The following is a 20,428-nucleotide window of genomic DNA, read 5'->3' on the forward strand; positions in this document are numbered from 1 at the left end:
ACTTTTTCTTGAGAAAATTTACATCTTAATCCACCCTAAGGTAGATTAAGCTAGATTCCCCGTATTATTAAGTAACTAACTCTATAATATGTACATTCTTAATTATAACATCGCGTCTCAGTGCTTAACTGGAAACTCAAGTTCGTTTTTTCTCTCAAAACATTTTCCGTCTATTTTCTCAGAGTAGTTTTATTCTCTTACTTAAACTTTCACTCAATTCCTCGTTAATCGCGGCTCTAAGTCTACCATACCCAATTTTGGAGCCGCGCCAATTTTAACTTGCTCTTTTTATTTTGGTTCACTGACAAACCAAGATATTTACAAATCATCTCCACTATTTTCTTCCATTTACTACGAATAAATATTTAAGTATTGTACATACTTATCGACTGCACATTAAAATGAGGCATTCAAGATGAATCACACTGGCGATTGTTCTCCGTTTTTATTTATCTACTTAGTCTAATGTGATAGTAATAAGTATTAAAAATAATTTATGGACTCATACTTTCACAATTAATTGACCTGTATCAAAAATATTAAATAATCTTTGATTAATTTAATATCTGCACGGAAAAAAGTCCTGTCAAAATTATAAAAAAAAAATCTGTTTAGTTTTGAGTCTTATTACACTAAAAGAAATATTTTTTACAATCATATTGCACATATGACCAGAAAAATGGGCGCTAATAATTTAAAAAAGAATTAGAAAGTACTCTGTAACAAATTAATTATTTTTTTCTTTTGAAAATCAATTGTATAATTTATTTTTTTCCTAAAAAATGAATTAGTGTTATAAGACGTGCACTTTTGGATTTTTCGATTTTTTTTTATTCCTATCGCTTTGTTTTTGTATTTTATTCATGAATGTATAGAATCAATATGAACTGAATATCTCAAAGAAGTGAAATTTTCAAAGGAATATTTTTCTTGCATTTATAGGCATTAGCCATTACTTTACTGCTTATTAATCTATTTAAATAACTCTAAACATAAACTGAATTTTAATCTAATTAGTAAATAATTATCAAGTGCAAGTAAGCTTCATAATCATCCAGCGATTTGCGATTATGTAAAACGATAATTATCTCGATTTATAACGGATATTAAATGTGTTATAATGAGATTTTTTCACCGCGTTAAGCTGTGTAAACAAACAAACAAATATTTGTTGAGTAATTAGAATTAACAACGGCGCTGAACTCGAGACATCAGCTTAATTATTAATCTTTTACTTTTTATTTAGTTACGGAAAACTTTGATCTCGTGAATGTTGCAATTACTATTGCAAACATTATTGAGGAATTTAGAAAAGTTTTAGATAACATTTATGCAACAGTATTCATTCAAATGCTTACCTGTAAAAAAATTTTCTGATACGGCTACATTAAGCCATGTCAATGATTTTTTCAAGGATAGTGTTATCATTTTTTAGGATGCTCCAATATAGAAATTTGTGATGATAAAAAAACGTTTTGCATGACCCCCAGTACGGCTTATTAATCCCATAATACAATTGAGATGAAATGTATGTTGCATCAAACTATTCGTAACGTGATTGGTCGAATATATCATGAGCATGAAAATATATGCAAACGCTATAGTAAGGCGCGCGCTTGCGCGCGCAAATTTGAATTCTAGTAACTCGCTTAAAAATGAGATAAAGACTAGCTACAATCGGAAAAAAGTTCTTTGTATTACGTAATATATGTGGGTTTTTTCTTTGTAAGATGACCTGGTTAAACTGCTATACATTATTTTAATTAATTACTGCAAAAATTTTGGCAACGATGCTACCTGTTTTTTCAACTTTCATTTAATTCAATAAATTTAGTTTACTTTTATTACAGATACTTTTTTGATTTTAAATTTATCTAGTCACAGCAACAGTTTACTATTTGAAAAGTGTTTTCACTTGCAAACTGTTCTACCAAGTAATTGAGCCTCACTCCCTTCTTACTTTCTTTATGAAAAGTTTTCAACATTTAAAATTACGAGAATAAATCTAAAGTAACAATCAGCATCCTCGTGATTCGTGATCGCAGATTTTAATATTTATTATTCCGATAAATGAAATTCAATTGTTTGTCAATAAACAGAATTGATTGCTTCATTGACCGCAAATTAACTTATTTATTTGTAAGTTACTCATCGTACCCTTGGTTGCTTTAATGTACAAATACCAATTTATGTTATTTATTTTTAAATTTTAATCTAAATTTTTATTTTATTTTACTTCCCAAACTTACATACACAGTTGTACAAAATAACTATATCTATACTCGTCTTTTAAGAATCGAGCGATTTCTTGAACTAAAATTGTCGCTATTTATTTTCTATCGCACTCATAGAACAATATTTACACATAAAGGTAATGAAAAAACATTAGTTTTAACACTTATGACATTTTGTTTATTAATTAAATAAGAAAAATGTTTAAAAAAATTATTCGATGGACGTCCGGCTGTCAAATGTACACAGAAAAAAAAAATTACTTGAATCAAGTAAATAATTTTGAAGAATTTCATCTTCCTGATTTGAGTAGAAAAATTCTTAAAATGAGAAATTTTTATTTGTTTAAATAAATTTTACTTGATTCAAGAATTTTTCGTCTTGATCCAAGACAATAAAACTCATCAAAATTATTTTCTTAGTTTAAGAATTTTTCTCTTGATTCAAAATATGTTCCGTCGTACACTTATATTTTAATATAACATTTTAAATTAATTTAAATAATTTATATTTTGTCATAGCCGAAAATTGCTGCGCTTTTTGAAAAATAATATATTTTAGTTTTTAAAATCTGGAATTTAAATCTGTAGTATTTGTTAAATACTTTTAATTATGTTACCTAGAAAAAGGTTCATTTATTTGTTCAATTTTATTTATGAGTAAAATTTTCCAGCCTACGTACTGCAATAGCAATCTAGGCAATTTGTTACTTTTTTTATATTTCAGTTTTTTCCTAGCTCTAGAGTAGAAAATGAATTTTTAATGGTAATTTTTTGGGATATTTCTTAAATAGTTTCTTAAGCTGCTTATAGTCATGAACATAATATTTGGGTTATATTATGCTGGGTTTATTTTACTTTTGGGAAATTTTGTATTTTTTAATCTTTTTATTGCTCACTAAGTTTAGAAATATTTTGTAAACCTATCGCCCATCCAGGTAAAATCTTAGTACCCGCATTCCCTTTCCTGCTTATTTTTCCAAACTGCATAGCTTGCAATTATCCCGCCTCCAAATTATTTCCTGGTCGACTATTTGTCACCAAATATTCCTACTCCTAATTTTTCCTGCTTGTAATTATAACGCCTAGTTCTTACTCTACTCTTAACAATTTTTGTATTTTCTCTAAGTTAGTTATTCTCAAATACTTGTAGCGCACAGTCGCATTTTTTGTTTGTACTTTAAATAAATTAAAGTTAAATTTAAACCTCATTGGTTTTTACTTAATGCAACATCTATCATTAGTCTTGCATTTTATAAATTGTGAACTAAACATTTTATTCACAATTTATTTGAGTAACTCATTTATTTGGTATGAAATATAAATTTTAATTTTATACGTAACTTTTTATATACTTGCGGTAAACCAATCGCGAGTCAAAACAAAATAATTTTTTTTTCTGTCTAAACTAATCAAGTCCATTTTTTTTAAACACATCAATATGATTTAAATAAAACTGTCCTTTCGAAGATCATGGCCTAATTTAATGTAGTTCATTTATAATTAGCAATAATCTAAACATCCACCAATCGTTTGTACATCTATATAAATAAATTTCGTTTACAATACATGCGCAGTATCTTTCTGAGTGGAAAATGGCGCGAAAGATTTGAAACTATATTTTGTATTTGATTTTAATCAATTTTATTATGGAAAATGAGATTATGAGGCGTTCACTTTTGAATTTTCCAATTTTTTTTTTTCAAAAATAAATTTAGAATTAAAAAAAAATCTTCACGATAAGTTTTGTAAAATTACAGATTTATTGTAAATCACTTGCACAATTTATTTAATTGATAAATAAGAATGATCAAACAGCAACTTTTCATTTTAATTAATTCATGAAGTGCAATCGATTAATAATTCTATCTAACAAAATCAAGAACAATAAATTGTTTCTAATTAATTCAATAACGTAATAACGTGTATAGAAGTGTAAAATTTTAATGATCAATTATAACTCCGCATAATTGTGTAATCAACATAATTAATTAGCTAATTGTCCGATAACAGAAACAATTAAATCAAAATTATACAAGTTAAATAATAATAACAATGTAAATTAATACCGGTTATAACTTTTCAATATTGATATTGATACTGATATTGGATATTGAACACTCAGTAAAATTTATTTCAAGAGACTAACTCTATCTTTTCGGATTACACTCCGTCCTTGACCTGTACGGAGGCTAATTGGATTCCAAACATACCATCTATACGCAATTATCTCGGTCTATGATTAATATTTTTTGACTCATATTCACAATAATTCAATTCACTCGAAAAATTTAATTGTCGACCGTAATATTGTTTGCATTCAATCATTGTTTTCCTAGTAATATTTAACTCAATTATTTTTTATATTTTGTAATGAACAAATAGAGGAAAAAACACCAGCATTATAATTTTTTAATTTATTTAATATTTTATCATCGAAAATGTTCACTTCAAAGAAACTATAATCAATTTCCATCGGAAAATGTTATTTAATTCTTTTTTACTTCAAACATTTTTTATGGGATTTTTCCAATAAAAATATATACGCACATTTCAATTTTTATTTCATCAAATAAACTTCAAAGTTTTTCAAAAAAAATGTATTTCTCAATTTTCTAAGCATGATTTTAAAATTAAAACTGTCAATTTTGTTCGCTAGTTAAAAAAAATTCAATTTTTTCTTTTTAAGTAAGAAAAAATGTAACATATGATATTATTGCACTATTTGTCTCATGTTGTGTTCCTCTCTTTGATATTCATACAGTCACATGCGTCAGACAGCGATTCTCGACGTCATGCCCCAAATCTGTCTACTCATTAAAATTCCAAGTCAACAACTTTTATCGGGCTGTACCAAGTGAATGAGAGAACAGATTGCAAGAGCTTGAACATTTGATGATCATTTCAATGCATTTAACAAAAAAATGAAAAAACTTTCTTAACTATTTTGTTGACTTAAGAAATATTTCTTGAGAAAAATAAACTTATGAAAAATAAAATCTAAAAAAAAAATTAAGAAAACGGTAGACCCTGAAGGCCATCCCTGCAACTTCCCGCTACTTTCGTAATTAAGCGCTCAGAATTGCGCTTATTACGTTTTTGAACTTGAAGAGCTCAAAAATATAATTTTAATGTAGTTTTGAGCTCTCCGAGCTCAAAAGTCTGATAGAAGTTTAATAAAACACTATTTTTTGAATTTTCAAACCGCAATTACTTTTGAATGAATGAACCAATTTTCACACGGTTAGCGGCATTTGACGCAATTTTTCAAATTCTATGATACATTTTTAAACATAAATTAATAAGACCGAAAGTTTCGGTGTAATTCGAAAAAAACGCTTTTATTCGATTTCTTTCGTCAACGATTACTCACGAAAAAATCAACCGATTTTGACCAGCTTGGTGGCGATCGACGTTGTTTTCCGATGTTAAGAGCTGATTAGTTTTTGGAATTGATCGATCAAGCCGTTTAAAAGTTATTAAAAAAAAACTTGATTTGAAAAAATTTTTTTTCGTAGTTTTTTTAAGATTTCTCAAAATCTACCAGTCAGAGTCGGTCCAAATTGTATTCAAAATCTAAGTTTGGTCAAGCCCTTTCAAATGACATCAATCGCGATCAAATTGGCCAAGCCGTTCAAAAGTTATGAGAGGTTTACATACATACACACACATACATACATATAGACATCATCGTGGGAATAGTCAGGGAAGCTTCCGAGGACCTCAAAACGTCAAGATCTGATGAAAACTCAATTTTCGAAAAACGGGGTAAAAACAATAACTTCCCGATTTTTGAAAATTTTCAATTTTCCTCGCGGGAAGTTAAAAATTGCTCAGTTCATAACTACTCGAAACTTATTGGTTCAAATAAGTCTGATCTCTTCCGGAACTATTCAACCACCTCAAAAACGCTACAAGTGACGGAAAACTTTGACGCAAAATTTTCTACTGCAGTACTGCTACATATGGATAGCGAAAAAAAAAAAAAAAAATGAAAACATTTTAAGTTTTCCGTATTTAAGTGATTGTCAAATGTGACAAAGTACAAGATAAATATATATTAAATATAATAGAATAAATGTAGCCTATGTACATCATTAAATGAGGCCTGTACGAAGAATACAGTAACACATCTGCGAGTTGAATTTATTTGATAGTCGCGTGCCAAATCACGTGGCCTTTGAATGATGCGAGGCGGAGAAGAATGAGAAGAAGAATGTCAAGAATAAAGATAAATTAATTCATAATGTCAACAAGCTTATTTATATATGTTGAGAAGCGATGTTTTTTTTTTTTTGAGTTATCTAAATTATTGTTAGTAAATAATTTACATGCTTGAATGATTTATAATAAGTAGAAACACTGGAAATTATTTCTTCAATCTTCTGAGGTGAATTTATGAAATTTATATTGTTGCAATATTAATTTTTAAAGTGTTAGAAATTTTTTAGAATAGGGAAAAATAACTTAAATTTAAAAAAAATGATTAATTTCTACAGCAAGAAGTTGGAAGTCTATAATTTATTATTAGTTTCATTTTTTGTGTTTAATATCGAAAGTGACGACTTATAACTCGATTGTTTGTTTACATTTCACATCCGAAACAATAATTTATCACTACGGAAGTTTAATCATTATCTTTATCACTTTAATTATTAGTATAAATTACATTATTTGATGCGAATAAGATAGATTTTCTTTACATCATCGTTCATCCGATTCATTAAAAATTTTTTTAATTTTTCTAGAAACTACAGGCTCCTAAATTTTTTGAATTGAAACTAGAATTCTTGCATTGCTTTATGAAGACACAAATTTTACGTGTTTGTTGACATCAGTATTAATTTAAAATTAAAACAAAAATTATAATCAGATAGAAAATTTTTTTGTTTTGAACAAAAAAAGCGTTCAAATTAAGACATGAAATTTTGAATTTTTTAATGTTTCTCAGATTTTATATGAATATAATTTTTTCGACGTTTTGGGGTCTTAGGTAGCTATTCTTTATTTTAATTTACAGCTATTCTAATTTTTTTAAATCGTTTTTTCTTAAAATAAATTTTGAGCAGCTTCGGGATTTCTTAAATGATCGATTTTTCACCTTGTACAATATCTTTAGAGCTCAAAAAACTGCGTCGAATGCCGTGTTAAAAATTAAAACCTATCAAGGTGTACAAAACTGCATCGATTGCTACAAGCCGCATCGGAATCGGTGGATTCGTTCAAGAGAATTTTATTGGTTAAAAATTAAAAAAAAAATTTTTTTTTTCACAGAACTTTAAAATTTTATGTTAAATCGTTTGGTAGGTAGTAAATGACCTTTTTGTGCTTGAAAAACTGCGTCGGATAAGAACAAAAATTTTTGAACCAAGATTTTTTTTTTTAACTAAGAACTTTATCTTAGTCTAATAATTTTTTTCTTGAATTAAAATAATTTATTGTTTTCCTTAGTATAAATTTTTTTTTTTTTTTTAAGTCAAACTAACCTTCCTGTCCGTCCAGATTTTTTTTATGAAAATCAAATGAGCATTATAAGTCTTGCACTTTTAAATTTTTCAAATATTTCAACTATATTAACTAATCATATCATCAAATGACTGTTTAGAAAAAAATTAACAAAAAAAAGTACCTAATTTGAATAGCAATGAAAAAGTAAGCGATAATTCCTTATCAACTAAATCAATGAAGTAATTTTCATTTATTACATCAAGTATAAGCTCTGACGGTTAATGTCTGAGTCACGAGACAACTAATCAAGCTATTGTATTCGAATATGAAAAAAAGCATTTAAATAAAAGTAAATACCGAGCAAAGAGTAATATCTCTTATGATTACTCACCACGAGCAAATAATTAGTGCTGGTGCGTGAATAGAGGGGAGTAAATCCAGTGTCGGGAATTAATAATCAACGAATCAAAATGCGTATTGTTGTACATTATATGTTTAACTGCTATACAAATTTTCTCTTACCGCATCAATACTAGCATAATTTATAATATATCTTCACACACACAGATATAAGTTACAAGTTATAAGATAAGCCAGCACTGGTGTCACTTTAATAGTGCAGTATAATAACACTCTTGTACATATAACTTATTCAGTATATCATTGTCATCCAGTTTATACAGACGTTATCTTCTTATTATAGTTTGTACTCTCCGCTTATTATCAATAGCGCGAACTCATTGACGCGTTAAGTAATACCCATTAACAATAATTGACAATTATTTATAATTGCCGGCTCTATCTTCTTTATTTCGTGTACGATCCTTTTATCCATAAGTCATAATTTATAATTTACAATTAAAGTTGTTTTACGCTAACTGAATTTTTTATTTCTTCCAGACTGTAAATAGAAAGCAGGGAGTCAAGATGGTGATGGAAGCATCCGAGATGATAGTAGACTACTTGGTGTTTATTACCGTAATCGTAATATCGTTTGTGGTGCCACTGTGGGGAAAATTTCGGGCGAAAAAAAAGGAAACCAAAGCGAGTTATGTTTTTGCGACGGGGAGTGTGTCAATGGGCGCAATGATGTTATCGATAGCACGTGGCACACTCGGTGTGAGGTCTTTTCTTGGATATCCGTCAGAATTGTACTATCACGGCAGCGCCATGTGGGAAACTCTCTACGGCATGCTGCTGGCGTATCCGATTGTATGTTTTATCTTTGTTCCTGTTTATTACAGTCTTGGTATAACATCTGTTTATCAGTACTTAGATATGAGGTAAATTATTCACTCTTTATTTTAATTGTTTATTGTTGTTTTTAGTATTAATTGTGCAAGAATTTTTAATGTCAGTATAGTAATTGGAATTTTTATAATGTTCAGATAACAATTGTTTTTTTGAAGTTTTTTGGATAAAACGGGACTTAATATATGAGACTTGAAAAAAAAAAATTGTTTTTGTTTTATGTGAGATATGTATAACTCAAAATTTTTTGAAATAGTCTCGATCGCCTACTTTGAAAATTATTTTTTTGGAAACTAATACGAAACAATTTTTTAGGTACAATAAACGTTGGTGGTTTTTTTTTTCAATTTGATATTTTTGAATCACAAAAAAATAAAACTTTTGAAATTTATCGTCAAAAATTGTTACAACAATGTATTCATTTATATTGAAGTTAATATTTACTTTTTTTCAAAATTTAAATTTTGGAAAAATAATTTTTAATGATTTTCTTATGATATTAAGAATTTTTACTGATTTTTAACTTCAAAATTATAGAATTTCATCATTAATTAAATTGTTTCAGAATTGTTGAAAATTGTGATTTTTTTTTTGCTAAGAATCATAAATTTGTAATTAAAATTTAGAAATTTTAGCATTTTCTAACATAATAGAAAAAAGTTTACACTCAAAATTAATAAAAAATTAAATTAGTCCAAAAATGTGTTCACGAAAAAAAACATCAGATTGTTTATTGTTTACTTGAAGTAGTAAAATATTCAATAATACCGAAAAAAAAAAAAAAAACCCAAAAAAAAATTTTATTTTTACCGCACGTTTGAATGGAACAACCGAACTATCAACTATTGGACAAAAATATTTTGCCTCATTGCGTCAAAAAAAATTTGAGTTAAATATTTAACACTTTTATGTGTAAATTTAACGCTTGCTTTTGTTAATTCTCGTAAAGCAATACAAAAAAATGTTAAAAACTTAACGTACATTTTTTTGACGTAATAACGCAAAAATTTAACTGTGTATGACTAAATAATGAATATTAGAATTGACATGTATTTTATTTGTTGATTTACTAGATTTCACTCAAAACTAGTCCGATGTCTTGCCAGTTTTTCTTACGTGCTACGAAGTCTTTTGACACTGGCTGTAGTTATTTTCACGCCTTGTGTTGCACTAAACACCGTGATCGGTCTTCCTTATTGGGCTAGTATCGTCGGGATGACCACCATCTCTGTTGTTTTTTCATCGCTAGTAAGTAAATTACTATTTTAGAATCATTTCTATCGAAAGATTAAACTTAAAAAGTCAGTGGTCTTAAGAATAAAATATCTTTTGTTATGAAGTTATGCGGTCTATAAATGATAAATTTTGATCCAATCTTCTTCGTTGATAATATACATATATAGCAGAAAATAAATGAATCAATTCAGAGACTTATGAATGTCTGGCAGCGATTTCAAGACTCTCAGCCTGAAGTAAAATTAATGCATATGTAAATTGAATAATCTTATTTATTTTTGATAAGACAAAATTTTACATAAATTGTCTCGGTAGTTTAAATATATTCTAAATAAATATTTCAATTAATTTGAAGTGAATATATTTGAAGAACCCAATGCTTAAAGAGATATTCTGGTCTACAGGCTCAAATTTGAGGTATTTCTTCTAGTGCAACAAGAAAAATTAGGAAACTTAAAATTTTACTTATGACTTCTTTGAGTTCTTCGAGCTCCAAAATGTAATTTATGTGTTTTAGCCACAATTCATAGCTAAATTTGTCATTAAAGATAAATTTGGGAACTGGGGTGAGACATAATAAAGGGAAAGGGAAGACTTTACTCGATGGGAATTTTTTCGGTAACCGAAAAAATAATTCGGAATGCCCAGATCGGGACTCGAACCCGGACTAAAAATTCATTAAAATTATATTTTTGGTTTGAGAATTTTTCTCTTGATTCAACTTAATTTTTTTTTCAGTGCACTGAATATCAAATGAATCGCTCTACTAGAACTTGAGATATCATGTCAATTATTTTAAAAGAAAAGATTTTCAAGAAAAACGTGTGTCAAAAAATTTATTTTTTTATAATTCTAGACCAGAATATTCCTTTAATTTTTTGGCTAGGGTCACTTATCGATTTATGGATGAGTATTTATTTACAAAAAAAAAAAAAAATACAAAGTAGAATGTATGAGGATTAGGATATAAATAACCAGTTATTTATAACCACTAGGGTGGATTATCAGCAGCTATTCTGTCGGACGTAATTCAAGGAGTGACGATGATTGGTGTGTCTATTGTAATTATTGTGCAAGGTGTGATTGACGTCGGAGGACCAAGCACCGTTTTCAACGTCACTCATTCACGTGGCCGCCTTGACTTTTTGGAGTTAGTAATATCCATTAAATTAACGTGTCACTAAATCATAGTTTTATCTACAGCTGAATCAACATTATTTAATATAAATGTCCCACCTCTCCAATAGGATAGCACTCTTGCTGTACTCATCCTGATGATATTAATAATTTTGATAATATATTGCAGCTTCAATACCGATCCAACTGTTCGGGTTACGACAATCTCGGCAACGTTGGGTCAATTATTTATGAGCTTGTCCATTTTTGGTTGCCAACAAAATTTCGTTCAGCGCTACTGCAGCATGAGCAGTAAAAGCAAAGTCAATAAGTAAGTTTATGGGTTTTTTTAGAACATTAACATTGTGATCATATTATCATTACTGTTATTGATATTATTATATTGCGTTAGTAATGCCAAAATATCTTGCATAATAATTTATTTACCTCGGTAATTGTTTAGCTTTTTATTTTCTTTTATTTTATCTTTGCTGTAAAAATACTGAAAAAAAAAAAAAAAAAAAATTAATTGATACCTCAATTGTATTATTGATATATTTTTTTTAAAATTCTTTATTATATATGTAAAATATGAATAATAGAAATATTTAAATATTGCTGCATTACTTTTAAATTATTTACCGAACGTTAATATCTACAAATTTTTAAAGAATTCACAAAAAATGTTTAGATTATAACTTTTTGAAGTTTGTTCAGTTTTTCATGATTTAAAAACAAAAAATAGTGTGGTACTCTATAATTCAATTTTTAAAAAATTTTACTGAGAAGTGAAATTAGTAGTTATCTTTTTTTTTTGATTTCATAAACTACAAAAAACAAAAAAAAATTTGACTTCCAAAAAATGACTTATAAATTCTCAATGAAGATCAATAACATTAAAAAAAAATTATTTATCAAGGCTTCAAAATTTCCGCAGAGAATTTCATTAAAAGAAAGCAAAAAATTTTTCCGCTCTTCGCGCATACGTACCATGTTACATAAACTAACTGCATTTCATCTAGCCTCTTGCATAGTCCATCAATTGTAAGCCGACTACATCGATCCTTATCAATGTTTAACGAAAAAGCTTCACGTCAATTTCCCTTCAACGAATCCAGAAATCACCATCACCATCATCATCACTAATTCACAAGCTTTAATCTTCATAAATGATTCCAGGACGATGATGGCGAACATGCCAATCATAACAATCCTCTTCTCCTTATCCTGGGTCGTGGGTATGGTGATATTTGCCGCTTACGCTGACTGTGATCCCTACCAATCAAGATACATCTCAAAGTTCGACGAAATAGTCCCCTTCTACGTCGAAGATAAGCTGACCTACCTTCCAGGCCTGTTAGGTCTAGTGATGGCGACACTTTTCAACGGTGCTTTGACGATAGCCGTATCCAACCTGAACTCCTTGGCCACAGTCACTTTCGAGGACTTCCTGAGCCAAATTCCCGCTTTGAGCAACCTGAAAGACCAGCAGCAGTTGAGGATCATAAAATTAGTGGGAGTTATCTACGGAATCCTGATAGTGGGCGCTAGTTTTCTGGTCGCCATGTTGTCAGGTGTGATAGAGTCCTCCATGTTGATGACTTCGGCAACATCTGGACCTCTGCTGGGTGTCTTTGTCCTGGCAATGTTGGTCCCTTGCGCAAATTGGAAGGGAGCAGCAACAGGTGTCATTTTTAGCCATTTGATGTCCCTTTGGTTAACCTTCGGCCATCTATCGGTCACTGATGAAACTGAAACTCTTCCTCTGTCGGTAGCTGGCTGCACTAACGACTCCTTTTCTTCGCACCTACGCAGACCACTGACAAATATTCCCATAGACGTGACTCCTCTGAGCGTTGACTTAGCCATGTCAACTAGTCAACCTACCAGCTCCAGTTCCCTTGAAAGCAGCTCTAGCCCGCTGGATGTAATTTACAGTATCACCTATATGTATTACGCACTAATCGGCAGCATGACCACTATAATTATTGGGATAATCGTCAGTCTTCTGACTGCAAATGAGAAAGAAGATGCTTATGAAGAACACCTTCTGCATCCGTTCGCGCTCAAGCTATCAAAACTGATGCCAGGAAAGCCAAGGTTGTTCGCAGAATCGCGCAGACTCGGAGACAATGATACTGAAGCTAACAATCCAGCGTACCATGGCTCTATGACTTCTGTTGACGATACTGATGAAGAGGTTAACAAGTTCAAGCTGAATTTGAACAGCAGCGGTGTCGCTAATCCAGGAAAACTGGAACAGAACACTGTTGCCTACATGCGAAAGCTTGATGCACTAAAAGAAGTGTCCCTTGAAGTCACTAACGAAGTTGATAAAGGCACTAAGCTATGATAGGAGTTACACGAGGGAATGTTGGTTATGATTAGAGTACTTTAATTTTTGATGCTATTGATATTTTGCTGATATTGCTGGTGCTTGAACCGACTGACGATCTTTTGATCGAGTGACTCAATTATGTTACTTTTTTCGTGTAAATAAACGCATTTGTTTGATAAATTATATAAATACTTAAGGGCTAGATAGGTTATTAATTAGAGTTAGGTGCAAGTATTTTTGATTACACGTTTTAGGATGGTAGTTGCTGAATATTGTATGTTAGAGGATGATGTGAAAAGTATTAATAACCTGGGGACAAAATTGTGTTTGATTATTAATCATAGATTTATGTGATAAGATATAGGCATAAAAGTTTATCATGTAGAGATATGAATGTAATTTTTGTCGAAGATTATGTGTAAGTGATCGATTTTTTTTTTTAGTTGTCATGTATGCTCGTGAATAATGGTTTGCCATGAGATCAGATATTAAGAATTTATTCATATCTTCAGATATGGGCATATATTACCATTTTTATATTATTCTTATTCGATGCAACTAGACATGAAAAATGTCCTTATAGATTGTAATATTTATGACATATATAATACATATGACGTAATATGTTAGTTTTCATCATTATATGTTGAATATTCATTCATATGATCACATATAATCACATATTGAAGAAATCTTGAAATAATCAGATTTAATTATAAATGAATGCTGTTCTAATATGACAATATATGACAATTTTTATTTGATCAGATATTGTCAAATGTTCCTGATTCTCTTATATAATCATATATAAGTTACATTTTTTAATGATCACATGTTATTATACATAGATGGTTTCCTTATACATTAAAATATAATCATGAATGTATATTTTTTTTAATGTGATCAGATAATAACACATTAACCATCATAAGTGATTTTACATAATTTTTTTTCCCAGGATGGATGAAATACAATTAATGTTATAGATAAATACCAAATATTTATGAAAGTAATAAATAAATATATTTATACTTATGTGAATAGGATTGAGACAAAAAATGTATGAGTGTGCAATAATTTATGACGACGAACTTATTTTTTAAATATATTTAAATTTACGTTAATATAAGCTTTTTTAAGTGAGTGCAAAAAACTCTTGCGATTTTGAGTGATATTTTATAAATAGACTTACAAGGATTTATATAAATATAGATTGTTCAGTACGTAACATAGAAGTATAACAATGTGACAATGCGTGATGGCGTTGCGATTTTGTCCATTCGTATCGAATTTATCCGTTATTATTGTCTAGATTTATTGATAATCGAGTTAAATAGATTGTCTATACGTGTGTATGTCATTAACGGCAACACGTAATAGTAAGAAAATTGTATTTTTTCAGATTTAAATTTAAGTAATAAATGAATATATGAAAGTGTAAATTAGATTTAAAATAACATACTTTACGATTTACATTCTGTTTAGGACATTTTTTTCTCGCGGTGTAGACGAAGCTCATTTATATGCGAAACGCTAAGTTTTTTAGTACATAATGTAATATAATATATATGACGGTAAAAAGAGTTTTAGAGGGTACTCTTTCTTAACAGAGAAAGTCGGGATTAAAAAGAGTGGGAGGCAAGAGTTAAAGAGTATAATAATAATTAATCTGGTTGAGACACATGACGGGCTCTTCTGGTATGGGTATTTTCCTGAAAATTATTGCGGTCTCAGTACAAAACACAACGCGTACTATAATTTTGTTCTGGTACCTACGACCGATTAACGTAATTAAAATGATCTATTAAGTCATAACAGATCTTGTTTGAATTTAAATTGAGATAACTATGATAATTGTCAGAGAAAACAAGAATTACAGGCGTCAATTATTTTTATTATGTTTGTAATTTAAAATAAAGTTGTTAATGATAATACTAATTATGACAATGTGACAATAAAAAAAGTTTTAAGCAAAAGGACTATTTTATTTTAATCATAAAAAATATCATTAAGAATATACTTAAGTTTTGATTTGAACTGTCAGATGACTTCAAGGGCCAACAGCCAAAGAAATATTTTTTAAGCGAATGATTATCAGAACTACTTCCGAATAAAAAATATCCCTAGCGGCCAAGCCAGCCTTTGTCATCACATCCACAACCTTAAACTAACGTGCATCTTAACACTATCATAATAAAAATTGAAAAAATAATTACCATTATCATTAAATATTACAAACTAGATTAATTATTTATTACTACTAAAAATTATTAGGTAACTGTCCTTTGGGTTCTGAAAAGTTGCCATCGGTTGAAAATGCCTCGAGAAGTATTCTCAACCTTCCAATGGATCCTTCAGCTCCGATTTCCTGTAAATTCAAAAAATAATCAGTTGAAATCTTATTAAATAATTTATTAAACTCTTCCGGATTTTCCGCAACCATTGCAGAGCCACAAACTTTAAGAATACCACGGATTACTGTTGCCAATGCGTCTACATGTTCTGAAGTTGGCTTGCACTTCATGATAGCGTTCAACAAGCGCCAAGCGTTCTCCAGACTTCTCTTGTAGTCATCTTCAGTTTGGTCGTCAGATCGATCCAAAATAATTGGGCAGAGATACGAGCAACTGGTCCTGAAGTATGCAATAAGGAGCTCCGTGAGATCGGGGAAGTCGCTGCAAAGGGCTACGCTTAATGCAGCCAAGCCGAAAGCCATCTCAGGCTTATTTGATACTAACTTTTCACCATGCTGTAACACTGCTTTCACGAATAAATTTTTGCAAAAGTTGACTTCTCTGGATGACTTCCAGTCCCACTAGGAGCCTTCTTTTCAACTACAAGTTTTAATTGCTCGTATTTTTCCATCAACTCATCACCACTACCAACAGTGAGTGTGTTGATGGGCAAATTTATTGCCTTTTGAAAAGAAAGTCGATAGCTTCTTGCTTTCAGCTGACTGTAAGAATCCCTTCAATTTTTCAGAATAGTCTTCTAAAAATTTTTTAGCTGGCTCAAAAAAATCAAAAATCTTTTGCTCCTCATTCAAAAACACTTCACCAATCGTCACTACTGCCTCTGGCCTACAATCAGCCTCAATAATTGGACGAGTAATACTTTCCATACAGTTATTATACTTTGCTTGCCAAAAATCATCAAAAATTCAATTAGAACGTTCAGCGATGATTTCACTCATCGCGGCTAACAAAGGAGTTTTTATTTTTCCAGCTAGCATTTCTTTCACGATCTCCAATTGAATTTTTAGGTTCTCTAGAACATCTTTGTCAGCTCTAAACTTCAAAAAACCTCGTCGATGGTCACCTAAGAGCTCAAAAACATGAGTGCAATTTTGAGTGCTTAAATATGGAATCAGCGGGAAGTTGCAGGGATGGCTTTAAGGGTCAACCGTTTTCGTAATTTTTCTTTTTAATTTAATTTCAAATCTAACTTTACTTTTCTTTAATTTAAATAATACTTTTACAATTTACTATTTTTTTTTTTAATTTTTTCATTTCTAATATCGCACGGTGTTTTAAACTGATCATGCGCACTGAGTGTGCGCCAGCATCAGCTATCACGCACGTCGGTAAAACATTTACTGATACGGATAAATATATATAGGTATATAAACACTCATGTGAATTTTTTTTTATTATTGTAGTTTTTCATTAATAACGATTAAACAAAACTCAGGAGGGTGACCATTTGCAATACCAATCTCCGCAAAGTGGATTTCTATCTAAAAATAAAAGAACTGATTGAATTCATGAATTTTGACGTAAGTTATCTTGTTTAAAGTGGAAAATGTGCAGATTGATCGGAATTTTCTTTTAACTATTTCGATATTTTTTTCTAGTTCTTTTACCTCGAATTGACTTTTACCAATGACAAAGTAAATATCCATTAAATTATCTATCGAATGATGGGCAAATTAATTAGACTACGTGGATTACCAATCGTGTAATTAAATTAATAGTTGTAAAACCGAGTCGAAACAAATATTTCGATCATAAAGCATTTTCTGATGCTTCGCATCATGATTCGTGCAATATCTATTATAAAAACATAAATCAGACGGATAAAATATTGAAGAAAAATTATTTCTTACCTCGAAATATATCAGATGTTTATTAATAACGGCAGGTTAGTAGATTAAACATGAATGTAATGGTTTTCGTGGAAGGTAATTTCTTAAAACAAGATTATGCAATCAAGGTAAGTGCTCAATTTCCATTCTCGTGGAATTTCATTGAAGTATTAAGACAGAAGAAAAAGAGAGGGCAATTATAATAATCATAACAATTATAATTGAGAATAAATGAAAAGAGGACAGATATAGGAATATAAAAAAATAAAAAGTGCATTTTCCACTTGGTTTTAAATGACTAGGTCAGATTTCTTTGGTCTTATCTTCAGTGAGCCAACGACACGAGATTAAGAAGTTGTCTTATCTTTTACGTAAGTAAGTTTAGTTGGTTTCTGTATATCCTCCAGTGGTTTAGATTATTCCTCTTTGTTAATTAATGCATCTCAATCACCACTCTTGATGCAATATCAGCAAAAACTTTCTCGGTATATACTCTATAATTCGGATTAATTTAATCTCTTTGATTGAGCTTGCCCGTATTTCTAGTTTTCATTGATTATAAAATTCAATTAGTTTATGTGTATGCTTAATCAGAACATAAATTTAGATTTTCAACTAAGAAAAATACAATTATGGTTTGTGAATGCAAATTTTCTATAAAAATAAAAATAAAACTACGAATATTTTTTTTCTATCACAATATAAACGGAAAAAAGTTATTTATAATAAATATTAATATTCTAGCTGTTACCCACCCGCTTCGCTGGGCATTTTATGGAATTGTATTTTTAGATCTAAATTTGAAATTTAATTAGAGTATTGTTTTGACTTTCACAAATTCCGAATTTCATCGAATTAGCATATTCCTTTTATCCATGTTATTATGATTCCAATTAATATTCATTGTAACTTTCAATGTGTAATCATTATAATGTTTGCGTGGCTTTTTTTCAAAAATGAATAATAATTGACACGAAGAAAAAAATTTGAAATGAGAATTTGGAGTCTATAGGAGCTATAGCTTGGAAATTAAAACTTTTCAATGTTAACATCCACCTTCGCAAGCCCCTGTAAGATGAGCTATCGGAAAATTTGCCCATAGACTTTTTCTACATCTCTTACAGAAGATTCCTACGAAATTTGCAGTCGATAGGAGCTATAATTTAAAAACGGGAATTTTTCATTGTTAACGCCCCCACAACCCCCTTTGTGGGTGGAATTTCGTAAAATCTGTTCTTAGATGACCTCTACTCGGCGAAAGGAATATTCCTGCCAAATTTCAAGTCTCTAGGTCTTAGAGTCGTTCGGGTCAAGTGTGCGCACTCAAGGATTTAAACTAACATTAAAATTAAACAATAACGAATAAAGGCAGAATAACCCATGCATACGATAAATTATTTATTGAACTAATTATAAAATCTAGTAATATTAAATAAAACTTTGATACTTAGAAAGAAAAAACAATTCATGAGAGAAACTCAAACTGCGTACACTTGACCCGCTTTGCGGGTAAATGTGTGCATTGTTTTTTAATAACTATAATCTTCTTATTTACTAATTATCTTGAAGACTAGATATATATTTATATATTTTTATGTATATATTTTTATAATTTTACCCATATTAAACATAACCTTAATTTATATACAAAATTTTAATAATTAATTTGTGTTATTTATTATCTAAATGCTACAATTTAACAATTATCTACCAAAAATAATATTTTGAATCGTCTTGTTTATATGAGTTTCGGAAATGAGTCGACTGGTTTTCTAATTACTGTAAGAAAAACATTTTTTTTATAATTTAATAAAGGGTAATGAGCTAATTTTCCATTAATAAGTTCAAAATACATGTGTATTTTTATTGAAAAAGACAAATAAATTATTTATGATGTTTCTTTGACGTAAAAATTGATTGTTAGGGAATAAAAAGAATTGTTGTAAAAATTCAAATGTTTATAGAGAATTTATGGTCACGTAGTAATCCAACTTTTGCTTTTCTCTGATATTCTTAATTTTTTGTGTATATCTTGGAGAAGATAAACTTTAGGAAAAGAAATGAAAATGTGAACATAAATGAATAAATAAGATACATAAAAAAAATGTATAAATAGATATATATATATATATATATATATATATATATATATATATATATATATATATATATATATATATATATATATATATAACAGCTTATAGAAAAGAAAATGAGAAGAAACTGAGAAAGGATCTCTTGGAGAAAATCCAAGTTAAAGTCGGTTTAAAACGACCCAGTCGGCCAAATCGAATTTTACTTCATTATTTAAATGATATTCTTGGAGAATTGCCGGTTCTTTTATTCTTCACATATATATTATACGTACTTGTATCTCTTATATTATCTCCTGTTTTATTTTAAAGTTAATGTTTAAGCTTTTTTGTCCATAATTCCACTTCGGAGAAATACTGGGTTCTTATAGCAAAAATAATTTAAAAAATTAGTTAATCCAGCTACGCGAGTTGTTTTCAGCCAAAACGCAAGAAACATGATTCAACTAAAAGCTCTAAAATAAATTTCAATGATAAAGAGTTGCCTCACGATCATTTAGCTTTTGCTTCTTTCAAAAATACTTAAGTGCTGAAACAAAAGCATTTGACGGATTTTAAAGCTTTCAGATGATTCTGCCAGAATACTATGTATTAAGTTTTTATTGTACATGTAAAAAGTTACTTTCTCCGG

The 20,428-nt window shown here is 29.4% G+C and overlaps 2 protein-coding genes across 6 annotated transcripts in view; both read left to right on the forward strand.

Annotated features, from left to right (window-relative positions):
* Positions 1-15,596, forward strand: part of LOC141528190 (sodium-coupled monocarboxylate transporter 1) — a 46,642-nt gene extending 31,046 nt beyond the window's left edge. For 3 of the 4 annotated variants that reach the window (XM_074244112.1, XM_074244113.1, XM_074244115.1), the window contains 5 exons: positions 8,580-8,962; positions 10,004-10,178; positions 11,162-11,316; positions 11,473-11,613; positions 12,462-15,596. In XM_074244112.1, coding sequence (XP_074100213.1) covers positions 8,607-8,962; positions 10,004-10,178; positions 11,162-11,316; positions 11,473-11,613; positions 12,462-13,635 — 2,001 coding nt within the window. In that variant the 5' untranslated portion in view covers positions 8,580-8,606 and the 3' untranslated portion in view covers positions 13,636-15,596. Of the gene's footprint in view, positions 1-8,361; positions 8,496-8,579; positions 8,963-10,003; positions 10,179-11,161; positions 11,317-11,472; positions 11,614-12,461 lie in introns of those variants that run through there. The other variant, XM_074244114.1, reaches the window with a different exon arrangement.
* Positions 15,597-16,686: 1,090 nt separating this feature from the next.
* LOC141528388 (putative aminopeptidase W07G4.4) overlaps positions 16,687-20,428 on the forward strand; it is a 72,613-nt gene continuing 68,871 nt past the window's right edge. For both annotated transcript variants that reach the window (XM_074244433.1, XM_074244436.1), the window contains exon 1: positions 16,687-17,395. The gene's annotated coding sequence lies outside the window, so the exon portion shown is untranslated. The remainder of the gene's footprint in view (positions 17,396-20,428) is intronic.

The sequence above is a fragment of the Cotesia typhae genome, unplaced genomic scaffold (genome assembly GCF_013202065.1).
Source record: "Cotesia typhae breed Kobodo isofemale line unplaced genomic scaffold, CoteBio_Ctyphae contig_43, whole genome shotgun sequence".
NCBI lineage: Eukaryota > Metazoa > Arthropoda > Insecta > Hymenoptera > Braconidae > Cotesia > Cotesia typhae.